Source organism: Eriocheir sinensis, chromosome 13, assembly GCF_024679095.1.
Source record: "Eriocheir sinensis breed Jianghai 21 chromosome 13, ASM2467909v1, whole genome shotgun sequence".
In the NCBI taxonomy this organism is placed as follows: domain Eukaryota; kingdom Metazoa; phylum Arthropoda; class Malacostraca; order Decapoda; family Varunidae; genus Eriocheir; species Eriocheir sinensis.
Window position 1 is genome coordinate 2,554,958 of NC_066521.1, and position 14,424 is coordinate 2,569,381.

General features: G+C 44.0%; 1 protein-coding gene across 1 annotated transcript in view; it reads left to right on the forward strand.

Moving 5' to 3' along the window:
* LOC126997872 (polycystin family receptor for egg jelly-like) overlaps positions 1-14,424 on the forward strand; it is a 345,158-nt gene that overhangs the window by 249,519 nt on the left and 81,215 nt on the right. Inside the window, exon 26 of the mRNA XM_050859085.1 lies at positions 8,076-8,158. Within this exon, the coding sequence (XP_050715042.1) occupies positions 8,076-8,158 (83 nt within the window). The remainder of the gene's footprint in view (positions 1-8,075; positions 8,159-14,424) is intronic.

Sequence of the window (14,424 nt, forward strand, 5' to 3'; positions counted from 1 at the left end):
AAGCTTCACCCCTTAGTAAGTCTATCTTGTTTCTGAGGCTTCTGCTGTTATTATAGAAGATTCTTAGCCCACCCTCTGTTACTCCCCCATAATTACTTCTAAGCTGCCTGGTTGTATTATGAGTTAGATGTCCTCTCCCATTACTCGCCCCCCCCCTCGTCTATACTAAAAAATCCCTCAGAGTACTAAGAGCTCACTCAAGGGAGTCTGAGAAAGCCTCAACACCCTTAAACGTCAAGTGTATCCCGTCAGGGGTGTAGAGGGCGTCGTTGCCAAAGAAGAGGCCCCAATTGTCGACGAACAGCCACCCATTGCGCTCGCAGTGCTCAGTAAGTCTGCTGATCACTGCTATCGCCCTGGACAGCCATCCATCGCCAACGCCCCTCCTTGGCAGGACGCCACACACTACTGGCAACTATCCACTATTACACTTTTCACTTCCTGATTACGGTGCCTGTGCCAGGTAAGTATGCTTTCCTGTTCTTCTTCTTCTTTTGACCTGTACCGATTTGTAGTCTCATGTCCTCCTTCTCAACACTTCTATACTTTACACCATGCACTTAGTCACTTCACAGTGCACACTTGTACACTTCACCCTGAACCTAGGTGTTTTTCTGTTGTTCTCTTCCTCTGACTATGCCCTTTTGTTAATAGTGTCCACTATAACAGGGTTGCAACAGCCCCCCCCCCCCTCACTCGTAGTTGCCAGATAGCAGGTGACTGAGTTGCCTAGTATAGGGATGGAGAATCGGCTTGTTGAATATAGTAATTGTAACGACAGCGTTATGAATGTGAAAAAAAATAGATGTTAAGAAACGGTGACAAATCAAACTAATAAGAGTACCCAGCTACGACTGTCAATGTATTTATATGATTTTTTTATGTGAATATTCCTCCCTCTCCTTATACTATATCTTATTTATTTCCTCTTTTTTTTATGTCTAATTTAATGATGATTATAAAATATTAATGTTGGGAAACCTTTATCACAGAAAAAATATATTTCAAACAAAAAATATGCATTAAAACACACAAAAAATAACATTTTAGTTGGGGAGCGCGGGACACACTCGACCATAATTGCATGACTCATAATTTGACCTGTCAGGCCTTCTCTATAATCGAGACGGCGCTGGCTCCACTCACACAGCTCTCCTGGACAGAGTGGAGTCTAAGGGTCGCTTTCACAGTCATTTTGTTTGTTTTGACCGTTACCAATGGCGGCGATCGCCGCTATAGTATTTCCACGTAAAACTGGCCGATGGGGTAGTGGCGGCTGCGGGGTTAGCCTAGCACCGCACGTTATCGCACACTTTCAACACCTCTCGCTTCGTCGGCAGCCGCCACTACCCCATAGGCCAGTTTCACGTGAAATATTATAGCGGCGATCTTGGTAACGATCAACACAAACAAAGTGACTGTGAAAGCGGCCCTAAGACTCTTCGTCTCATCAGCTCTCCTCCTCTTACTGACAACCTTCTACCTCTTAAATTCCGCCGCCATGTTGCCTCTCTATCATCTATCGATATTTTCATGCTGACTGCTCTTCTGAACTTGCTAACTGCATGCCTTCCCCCTCCCGCGGTCCCGCTGCACACGACTTTCTACTCATGCTCATCCCTATACTGTCCAAACCCCTTATGCAAAAGTTAACCAGCATCTCCATTCTTTCATCCCCTTCACTGGTAAACTCTGGAACAGCCTTCCTTCGTCTGTATTTCCTCCTGCCTATGACTTGACCTCTTTCAAGAAGAGTGTATCAAGACACCTCTCCACCCGAAATTGACCTCTCTTTTGCCTACTCTTCTCTTTTATCTTTTATGGGATCGGCGAGTAGCGGGGGGGTGGGGGGGGCTACTCTTTTTGTTACCCTTGAGCCGTGCCCTTTGATGTAAAAAAAATGTTTAAACCCATTACTACGTGTCCTACCCTACCAACAGAACCTTAAGAATATATCCCTTATTAAAGCCCTTCATTCATTTATAAACCTCGATCATGTCTCATCGCACTCTTCGCCTTTCTAGATAATGCAAGTTTAACTGTTTGAGTCTTTCCGTGTATGGCAAGTTTCGTAACCCTTCGTAATCCTCCTCTGCACCGATTCTAACATTTATATCCATTATATAGTAAGGTGACCAGAACTGAACCGTATAATCAAGATGAGGTCCAACTAATGCTAAATATAGTTTGAGGAAGACTTCGGCGCTTCTGTTGCTTACGCTCCTTAAAATAAAACTCTGTACTGTGTTTGCTCGATTTCTACCTTGAATGCATTGTGCCCTCGGACGGAGATCAGAGCTCACTAAGACCCCTAATCCCTCTCGCACCCAGACCTGCTTATGAGAGTGTCATTTAAGCAATAGTTTTGTGAGGGGTTCTTGCTACCTACACTCAGAATACTGCACTTCCCTACATTGAACTCCATCTGCCATATATCCGCCCAGTCATACAATCTATTCAGTTCATCCATGAGATCCGTCTCATTCTTCCACTTTCTCACAAAATTTATCTGTATATATAAAAATATCGTAACTTTTCCCGCCGGGCTCAGATAATTAATTTGTGCCAGCTTCTCACTCTTTTGTAAACAGCAACTCGAGCCTAGATGGCGCGTCTTTACTTTTAAGTTATGTTTTCCCTTACACATTACGTCAATATATGGCCACTCTATACTATCTTCTCTTGTGGGAGTGTTGAGTAGCGGTCTTTTTTCTACACTCTTTTTGTTGCCCTTGAGCCGTCTCCTTTGTTGTAAAGAAAGTGTGTGTGTGTGTGTGTGTGTGTGTGTGTGTGTGTGTGTGTGTGTGTGTGTGTAATTCACCACTGAGTGATCACGTGTTGGACTCGTAATCGCCAGCGGGTACCCTCCCGACATGAGCAAGTGCTCTTTATCGTCGATCTATGGGTACTGCCAAGACCTTACACACCACACACCCCATCCCCCTTGCTCAGGGTGGGGCAGTAACCACTCCTAGTCAACGGAAAGAATCCGGCCTGAGCGGGCTGGAACCGCCGCCCTGTCAGGCCGTGAAGCCTGGCAGCACTGCGCTCTAACCAGTTGCGCCACGGAGTGGTGTGTGTGTGTGTGTGTGTGTGTGTGTGTGTGTGTGTGTGTGTGTGTGTGTGTGTGTGTGTGTGTTTCACCGCAGCCTGATCACGAGTTCGACTTGTCATCGCCAGCAACTGTCCTCCCGATTAGAGAAAGCTCATAATAGTCGATATCTGGGTACTGCTGGGACCTTCATTTTTTTTTTACAGCAAAGGAGACAGTTCAAGGGCGTAAAGAAAAATATAAAAAAAAGCCCGCTACTTACTGCTCCTGAATAGAGGTCAAAGGAGTGGCCTAAAAGAGAGGTCAATTTCGGGAGGAGAGGTGTCCTGATACCCTCCTCTTGAAAGAGTTCAAGTCGAAGGCAGGAGGAAATACAGATGAAGGTAGATTGTTCCAGAGATTACCAGCGTGAGGGATGAAAGAGTGAAGATGTTGGTTGAATCTTGAATAAGGGGTTTGGACAGTATAGGGATGCTCATGGGTAGAAAGTCGTGTGCAGCGGGGCCGCGGGAGGGGGGGAGGCATGCAGTTAGCAAGTTCAGAAGAGCAGTCAGCATGAAAATATCGATAGAAAGTAGAAAGAGAGTCAGCATGGCGGCGGAATTTAAGAGGTAGAAGGCTATCAGTATGAGGAGGAGAGCTGATGAGACGAAGAGCCTTTGACTCCACTCTGTCAAGGAGAGCTGTGTGAGTGGAGTCCCTCCACACATGAGATGCATACTCCATACGAGGGCGGACAAGGCCCTGTAAATGGATAGCAACTGTGCGGGGGAGAAGAACTGGCGGAGATGGTACAGAACGCCCAGCCTCGAGGAAGCTGATTAAGTAAGAGAAGAGATATGAAGTTTCCAGTTGAAATTTTGAGTTAAAGATAGACCGAGGATGTTTAGTGTTGAAGAAGTTGATAGCTGAGTGTTGTCAAAGAATAGGGGATAGTTGTTTGGAAGATTGTGTCGAGTGGATAGGTGGAGAAACTGGGTTTTTGAGGCGTTGAAGGACACCAGGTTCTTCTTGCCCCAATCGGAAATAATAGTAAGGTCTGAGGCTAAGCGTTCTGTTGCCTCCAGCCTTGAATTGTTAAGTTCCAGTAGGGTGGGTCTTCTATTAAAAGAAGTTGAGTAATGTAAAGTGGAGTCATCGGCGTAAGAATGGATAGGACAGTTCGTTTTGGAAAGAAGATCATCAATGAACAACAGAAAGGGAGTGGGAGATAGGACAGAACCCTGTGGGACACCACTGTTAATAGGTTTAGGGGAAGAACAGTGGCCGTCTACCACAGCAGAAATAGAACGGTCGGAAAGGAAACTGGAGATAAAGGTACAGAGAGAAGGATAGAAACCGTAGGAGGGTAGTTTGGAAAGCAAAGATTTGTGCCACACCCTATCAAAAGCTTTTGATATGTCCAGCGCAATGGCAAAGGTTTCACCGAAACGGCTAAGAGAGGATGACCAAGAGTCAGTTAGGAAGGCAAGGAGATCACCAGTAGAACGCCTCTTGCGGAACCCATACTGGCGATCAGATAGAAGGTCAGAAGTGAAAAGGTGCTTTTGAATCTTCCGGTTAAGGATTGATTCAAAAGCTTTAGGTAGACAAGAAAGTAAAGCTATAGGACGGTAGTTTGAGGGATTGGAACAGTCACCCTTCTTAGGCACAAGCTGTATGAAGGCACACTTCCAGCAGGTTGGAAAGGTAGATGTTGACAGGCAGAGGCGAAAGAGTTTGACCACGCAGGGTGTCAGCACGGAGGCACAGTTTTTTTAAGGACAATAGGAGGCACTCCATCAGTCCATAAGTCTTCTGAGGATTGAGGCCAGAGAGGGCATAAAAAAAACATAATTTTGAAGAATCTTTATAACAGACATAAAAGAGTCAGAGGGCGGATGCGTAGGAGGACTATGCCCAGAATCGTCCAGAGTGGAGTTTTTAGAAAAAGTTTGAGAGAAGATTTCAGCCTTAGAGATAGATGAGACGCCAGTGTTGCCGTCAGGACTGAGGAGAGGAGGGAAAGATGAAGTGAAGTTGGATGTTTTTGGCTAGATGCCAGAAGTCACGGGAAGAGTTAGAGAAAGTAAGGTTTTGGCATTTTCTATTGATGAAAGAGTTTTTGGTTAGTCGAAGAATAGATTTGGCACGATTCCGGGCAGAAATGTAAATTTCATGGTTAGCATTAATTCGAATGCTCTGGTACTTTTTGTGAGGTGCCTCTCTATCTTTCACAGCACGAGAACAAGCGTGATTAAACCAAGGCTTTTTAGCATGAGGAGTAGAAAAAGTACGTGGACTGTATGCCTCCATTCCAGAGACAATCACCTCTGTGATGTGCTGAGCACACACAGAGGGGTCTCGCTCCTGGAAGCAATAATCATTCCACGGGAAATCGGAAAAGTACTTCCTCAGGTCGTCCCACCGAGCTGAAGCAAAATGCCGGAAGCATCGCCTCCTCGGTGGGTCCAGAGAGTGTACAGGAGCAATAGGACAGGATACATAAATAAGGTTGTTATCGGAGGAGCCCAACGGAGAGAACAGTTTGACAGAGTAAGCAGAAAGGTTAGAGGTAAGGAAGAGGTCTAGAATGTTGGGCCCGTCTCCAAGACGGTCGGGAATACGTGTAGGGTGCTGGACCAACTGCTGTAGATCGTTAAGGATAGCAAAGTTGTAGGCTTGTTCACCAGGCTGGTCAGTGAAAGAGGATGAAAGCCAAAGCTGTTGGTGAACATTGAAATCTCCTAGGATGGAGATTTCAGCGAAGGGAGAGTGGGTCAAGATGTGCTCCACTTTAGACTTCAAGTAGTCAAAGAATTTTACATAGTTAGTAGAGTTAGTGTGGGTAATGTTAGTTCTGAATATAGGCACCTTGCCTGGGGCAACACTAATCCCGCGGTGTCAGCGGTTTTGACCGTTGTGGCCCCTCAGAGGCTGGCAGTGCCTCAGGGGCCAGTTCACCCCGTCTCTGTATCGCGTACGCACGTACTCGTTCTTTCTCTGTTACTTTCCATAGAATATACGGACTTTAGTTTATTCAGTGTTTGTCTATCCAATGATTACAAGTGTCGACAAGTACCTGACCAACATGGCGCAGTGAGTAGGATTCTGTGGAAAGAGAAATAGTGAAAAGCAGTGTACAGGCCGGTTGGCGTAACGGCCAGCCGCCCGCATTCCGTGCGTGCCCTTTTTGACCTGTGCTGGTGAGTGAGGCCCAGGGCCACACCCGCCCGTGAACTCCGCTTATTGCTGTATGGTCATTTACGATTTATATGCGGTTCGAGCTGTCGAGGCGCCGCCCCTATATATCGTTGAAATAACGCAGTATTAAGTGTACATATGGGCAAGCGCGGTGTTCGGAACACCAGGAGTAACGCCACCGGATGTGGGTAATGTTAGTTCTGAATATAGGCACCTTGCCTGGGGCAACACTAATCCCGCGGTGTCAGCGGTTTTGACCGTTGTGGCCCCTCAGAGGCTGGCAGTGCCTCAGGGGCCAGTTCACCCCGTCTCTGTATCGCGTACGCACGTACTCGTTCTTTCTCTGTTACTTTCCATAGAATATACGGACTTTAGTTTATTCAGTGTTTGTCTATCCAATGATTACAAGTGTCAACAAGTACCTGACCAACAGTTAGGTGAGAGATAAACAGCACAGATGTATTTAGTAATAGAATGACAGTGAAGTCTTAGCCAGATGGTGGAAAATTCTGAAGAATCAAGGTTGTGAGCACGAGAGCAAGTGATGTCGTTGCGCACGTAGGCGCAACATCCAGCTTTGTATTGAAATTTAGGATAGATATAGTAGAGGTATTTTCATACACCACACATCACATCCCCTGGCTCAAGGGGGGCAGTAAAGTAAACACTCCTTGGAGCGGTAAAATCCCGGCATGAGCGGGACTCCGTGTGTGTGTGTTTGTGTGTGTGTGTGTGTGTGTGTGTGTGTGTGTGTGTGTGTGTGTGTGTGTTTTTCCCTACTTGTGACACTGGGTAAGGTAAGGTAAAGTTGGGTTCATACCATGGAGGTATAAGAGGTAGACATCAACCCTTGACCAGTGAAGCCGCCGAACTGTCATTTTTATGCTCCCAAGGTGGCAGACAGCTGTCAGGTGTCAAGTGTTGTCAGGTCAGATAGTTATGAAACACCACCATCATAATAGATGAGACGGGGTCTGGAGGTAGCAACTAAGGTAGTGGACGTGGGCTCTCACCCAGGTATCCCTCATCTTGCGGCCTTAATGAAGGGATTAGCGTCCCATGTCGACTCCACCAATTCTACCTCCATAGTTCATACTGTTGGCCCTTTAAGCCTGTGGTAGGTAAGAACCCATTATCCCGAGACACGATCCACTGTGAGGTGCGGGTTGCCAGTTTACCTTCCCCAAGTTTTCCCTGGTGCCCAACTGCCCGGACATGAATTGAAACCCAGGCCCGTGGAGTCGTAGCCCGGGACGCTAACCACCGATTTTTTAGGGTTTGAAATATCTCCTTCTCATGGTCATTGCCTGTGTCAATGCATCTGTGAGGAAACTGATGTTCTTCGATCTCTCTTAGGCACCTTTTCTTCCTCAATTTCTTTCCATGACCTCTTGTATTTCTAGTATCCCTTTTAAACGGACCATCCTTGTCGACTGATTCAATTTCCTTCATTACTTGGCCTTGGCTGGCCTTGGAATTTTCTCCTTTGGCTACTCGGCCTGGGCAGTGCCAAAACACCACCGCGGAGGTCTGGACAGTAACCCTGTTACCCGGGACACATTCACTGTTGGCACAGGTGTAAAGACATTGCTTATCTGTCTCCAGTCTGTCAAGGAAGTGAGTCCAAGATCATCTTTTTATATTTATTGTCCTATTTTTTCTCTTCTTTTTCTTATATTTTCTTTTTAGTGATCCTTCTCCTTCTTTATTATTATTATTATTATTATTATTATTATTATTATTATTATTATTATTACTATTATCACTATTATTATTTTTATTATTATTTATAATATTATTATTATTTTTCTTCCATTAATGTGTTCCTTATTCTTTGCAGTGGACCTTGAAATCCCGCTCAGCAAAACGGAAATGCTTCAGCAAAACGTTATTGACACGACAAGGAGAAAGGCCGAGCAACAGGTGAGGGAGGGAGATAATATATATATTGCAAAGTTATTCATGATTATTTCTTCTATCTGTGTTATTAAAAAAATCAACCACTCCACATTGCGTTGTGTGTGTGTGTGTGTGTGTGTGTGTCAATTCATCATTCTATATGTATGTATTTATCTATCTATATCCATGTATGTATGTATGTATGTATGTGTGTGTGAGTGTGTGTGTGTGTGTGTGTGTATATATATATATATATATATATATATATATATATATATATATATATATATATATATATATATATATATATATATATATATATATATATATATATATATATATATATATATATATATATATATATATATATATATATATATATATATATATATATATATTGTCCTTTTCTACAGTGAAGGAAACAGCTGAAAGGCAGATAAAAAATAGGGGTGGAGAAAAAGTCCGCTAATCGCTGCTCGTATAAAATAAAGTACGTAGAAGAGTGGTCATAAGAGGTCAATTCCGGGTGGAGAGTTGCATCGATACTCTCTTCTTGAATGAGGTCAAGTCAAAGGCAGGAGGAAATACAGACGAAGGAAGGCTGTTGCAGAGCTTACCAGTAAATGGAATGGACGACTGAAAATGCTGATTAAGTCTTGCATAAGACAGTACTGTATTTGGACAGTAAAGTGATAAGCTAGAGTAGAAAGTCGAGTGCAGCGGGAGGGGGGAAGAAATGCAGTTAGCAAATTCAGAAGAGCAGTCAGTATGATAGAAAGAGATGCAACATTGGGGCGGAATTTAGAGGCAAAGGACTGTCAGTAAGAGAAAGGGAGTTGATGAGACGAAGAGTCTTAAGCCCCGTTCACACTGTGCCGGCTCTGGGCCACGACAACCCAGCGATTTTTCCATTTGACAAGTTGGTTCCCATGCTCCAGGAAGTGGGGGAGGTTTTATTGGGGTCTTGGTGTCTTGCCGACTGTCTGAGACATTCGGCTAACTAGTTGCCAGCATGTCGTGCTAACCCTCACGACTCCAGACTCCCGTCACGACGTCGGCGCAGCATTCGGCAACAGTCTCAAGACCTCTTTCAAGACATGCCCAACCCTTTCACATCAACACCCAAGACCTCGTGTACCCTAGAGTCGTGGGTAGTCGTGGTCCAGAGTCGGCACAGTGTGAAAGGGGCTTTAGTTAGCCCTCACTCTGTCCAAGAGAGCTGTGTGTTTGAGGCCCCCCCACACATGAGATGCATACTCCATACGAGGGCAGACAAGGCTCCTGTATATGGATAGCATTTGGGAGGGGGAAAGTACTAGCAGAGACGATACAGAACGCCCAACCTCGAGGAAGCTGACTTAGTAAGGGAGGATATATGTGGTTTCCAGTTGAGATTCTGAGTTCAGGACAGACCGAGGATGTTGATTGACAGCTGAGTGTTATCGAAAAATAGAGGCAAGGTGTTTGGAAGACTGAGTTGAGTTGACAAGTCCAGAAACTGAGTTTTTGAGGCACGAAAGGCACCAAGTTGTTCTTGACGAAATTGGAAATGATAGTAAGGTCTGATAAGCGTTCTGCGGCCTCCAGCCTGGACTCGTGTAGTTCCTGTTGGAAGGATATTCTCGTAAAAGATGTTGAGTAGTGCAGAGTAGAGTCATCGGCACAGTTTGTTTTGGAAAAATCATCGATGAACAACAGAAAAAAAGCGGAAGATAGGACAGAGCCTTGTAGGACACCAATATAAATAGGTTAAGGGGAATAACAGTGACCGTCTACCACAGTACAGATAGATCGGCCAGAGAGGGAACTGAAGATAAAACTACAAAAAGAAGGATATTAACAGTAGAACTTTCCTGTTAAGTAATTTTTCAAAAAAAGAGGACAAAATAAAGCTAAATGACGGTGGTATGAGGGATTAGAGCGGTCACCCCTTTTCGGCACTAGCTGCTTATAGGCGGACTTCCAGCAAGAAGGAAAGGTAGATGTTGAAAGGCAGATACGAAAGAGTTTGACCAGGCAGGGGGTTGAAGGCTAAGAGAGCATAATTTTTTTTCTTTTACTTTTCCGCCTATGGTGCCGGTAGACTTTCTTGGTGGGGCCTCATGATCGGCCTCTGACCCTCTCTCTTAGAAATAATCTAGAGTCCGGGTTGATAGGTTTCCTTCTGGACGGCATGTGGGTTGTCTTCGGCCACTCGGCGGTGACTAAAATATCCCAGCTTGTGGCACCGAGCGGGGAGCGAACCCTTGTAGTTCTGAACGCGGCGGCGTCACGCTAACTATTCAGCCACTGCCTGTATGTGTGTGTATATATATATATATATATATATATATATATATATATATATATATATATATATATATATATATATATATATGGAAGTCAAAATTCAAAATGGCTCAATTAAGCAATGCCTCGAGTCCCTGCCTGGGGGACCACAAATTCCCAGGAGGACTCCTTCTGGTTGCCGACCCGAGAGGTGTCTTGATAACTCCTCGAACCTCTTTCTTCTCAATTTCTGCAACATTCGCGGTCTTCGCTCTAATTTTCATTCTGTGGAACATCATCTCTCTTCCTCTAAACCTCACCTTCTCTTCCTTACCGAAACACAGGTTTCTGAGGCTACTGACAGCAATCTCTACTCTGTTCCCTCCTACTATCTCTATCCTAAATTTCAATCCAAAGCTGGATGTTGCGCCTACGTGCGCAACGACATCACTTGCTCTCGTGCCCACGACCTTGACTCTTCTGAATTTTCCACCATCTGGTTAAGACTTCACTGTCATTCTATTACTAAATACATCTGTGCTGTTTATCTCTCACCTAACTCTACCAACTATGTAAAATTCTTTGACTATTTGAATTCTAAAGTGGAGCACTTCTTGACCCACTTCCTTCGCTGAAATCTCCATCCTAGGAGATTTCAATGTTCACCACCAGCTTTGGCTTTCATCCTCTTTCACTGACCATCCTGGTGAACAAGCCTACAACTTTGCTATCCTCAACGACCTAGAGCAGTTGGTCCAGCACCCTACACGTATTCCTGACCGTCTTGGAGATCGGCCCAACATTCTAGACCTCTTCCTTACCTCAAACCCTTCTGCTTATTCTGTCAAACTGTTCTCTCCGTTGGGCTCCTCCGATCACAATCTTATTTCTGCATCCTGTCCTATCGCTCCTGTACATCCTCTGGACCCACCGAAGAGGCGATGCTTCTGGCATTTTGCTTCAGCTCGGTGGGACGACCTGAGGATGTACTTCCGATTTCCCGTGGAATGATTATTGCTTCCAGGATAGAGACCCTCTGTGTGTGCTCAGCGCATCACAGAGGTGATTGTCTCTGGAATGGAGGCATACATTCCTCGTTCTTCTCTACTCCTCACGCTAAACAGCCTTCGTTTAATCACGCTTGTTCTCGTGCTGTCAATGATAGAGAGGTAGCTCACAAAAGATACCAGAGCCTTCACACTAATGTTAATTATGAACTTTACATTTCTGCCCGAAATCGTGCCAAATCTATTCTCCGACTAACAAAAATTCTTTCATTAATAGAAAATGTCAAAACCTTGCTTTCTCTAACTCTTCCTGTGACTTCTGGCATCTAGCCAAAACATCTCCTCCAACTTCACTTCTTCATCTTTCCCTCCACTCTCAGTCCTGACGGCAACACTGCCGTCTCATCTATCTCTAAGGCTGAACTCTTCTCTCAAACTTTTCTAAAACTCCACTCTGGACGATTCTGGGCATATTCCTCCTACTCATCCCCTCTGACTCCTTTATGCCTGTTATAAAGATTCTTCAAAATGATGTTTTCTATGCCCTCTGGCCTCAATCCTCAGAAGGCTTATGGACCTGATGGAGTGCCTCCTATTGTCCTTAAAACTGTGCTTCCGTGCTGTCACCCTGCCTGGTCAAACTCTTTCGCCTCTGCCTGTCAACATCTACCTTTCCTTCTTGCTGGAAGTATGCCTTCACACAGCCTGTACCTAAGAAGGGTGACCGCTCCAATCCCTCAAACTACCGTCCTATTGCTTTACTTTCTTGTCTATCTAAAGCTTTTGAATCAATCCTTAACCGTAAGATTCAAAAGCACCTTTCAACTTCTGACCTTCTATCTGATCGCCAGTATGGGTTCCGCAAGGGGCGTTCTACTGGTGATCTCCTAGCCTTCTTAACTGACTCTTGGTCATCCTCTCTGAGCCGTTTCGGTGAAACTTTTGCTATTGCGCTGGACATATCAAAAGCTTTTGATAGGGTCTGGCACAAATCTTTGCTTTCTAAACTACCCTCCTACGGTTTCTATCCTTCTCTCTGTACCTTTATCTCCAGTTTCCTTTCTGACCGTTCTATTTCTGCCGTGGTAGACGGTCACTGTTCTTCCCCTAAATCTATTAACAGTGGTGTCCCACAGGGTTCTGTCCTATCTCCCACTCTTTTTCTGTTGTTCATTGATGATCTTCTTTCCAAAACGAACTGTCCTATCCATTCCTACGCCGATGATTCCACTCTGCATTATTCAACTTCTTTTAATAGAAGACCCACCCTTCAGGAACTTAACGACTCAAGGCTGGAGGCTGCAGAACGCTTAGCCTCAGACCTTACTATTATTTCCGATTGGGGCAAGAAGAACCTGGTGTCCTTCAACGCCTCAAAACACAGTTTCTCCACCTATCCACTCGACACAATCTTCCAAACAACTATCCCCTATTCTTTGACAACACCCAGCTATCACCTTCCTCAACACTAAACATCCTCGGTCTATCCTTAACTCAAAATCTCAACTGGAAACTTCATATCTCATCTCTTACTAAATCAGCTTCCTCGAGGCTGGGCGTTCTGTACCGTCTCCGCCAGTTCTTCTCCCCTGCACAGTTGCTGTCCATATACAGGGGCCTTGTCCGCCCTCGTATGGAGTATGCATCTCATGTGTGGGGGGGCTCCACTCACACAGCTCTTCTGGACAGAGTGGAGGCAAAGGCTCTTCGTCTCATCAGCTCTCCTCCTCATACTGATAGTCTTCTACCTCTTAAATTCCGCCGCAATCTCTTTCTATCTTCTATCGATATTTCCACGCTGACTGCTCTTCTGAACTTGCTAACTGCATGCCTCCCCCCCTCCCGCGGCCCCGCTGCACTCGACTTTCTACTCATGCTCATCCCTATACTGTCCAGTATAGGCAGTATATAGCTATAGTATATAGCATCTTCACTCTTTCATCCCTCACGCTGGTAAACTCTGGAACGATCTTCCTTCATCTGTATTTCCTCCTGCCTACGACTTGAACTCTTTCAAGAGGAGGGTATCAGGAAACCTCCTCCCGAAACTGACTTATCTTTCCACCACTTTGGATTCTTTTAGAGCAGCGAGTAGCGGGCTTTTTTTTTATTAATGTTTACTTTGTGTGCCCTTGAGCTGTCTCCAAAAAAAAAAAAATATATATATATATATATATATATATATATATATATATATATATATATATATATATATATATATATATATATATATATATATATATATATATATATATATATATATATATATATATATATATATATATATATATATATATATATATATATATATATATATATATATATATATATATATATATATATATATATATATATATATATATATATATATATATATATATATATATATATATATATATATATATATATATATATATAGGCATGTGGCTGAATAGTTAGCGTGACGCCGCCACGTCCAGAACTACACAGGTTCGCGCCCCGCTCGGTGCCTCAAGCTGGGATATATATATATATATATATATATATATATATATATATATATATATATATATATATATATATATATATATAGGGTAGGCGGTGGCTGAATGGATAGCAAGACGGCTCAGCATTCAGAAGGACGTGAGTTCATCCCCGACCGGTGCCACCATGCTGGGATTTTTCAGCCGCCGCCGAGTGGCTTAAAACTACCCACATGCTGTCCAGAAGACCACCTTTCAACCCGGACTCTAGATTCTAGGATTAAAGATGAGCTCCGGGAGGGAAGCATGAGCCAATGCAAGATGGCGCCACTATAAATACTCGCCTGCGCCAGAACGGGCTGGGCCGGCCAACAGGCCCCACCGGGAAGAAGCCTTGGACTAACCATCAGGATCCACCGGGAAGAAGCCTATCGGTGCAGTAGGCTACGACGTAAAAAAAAAAAATAATAAATAAAAAAAAAATATATATATAAAAAAATATATATATATATATATATATATATATATATATATATATATATATATATATATA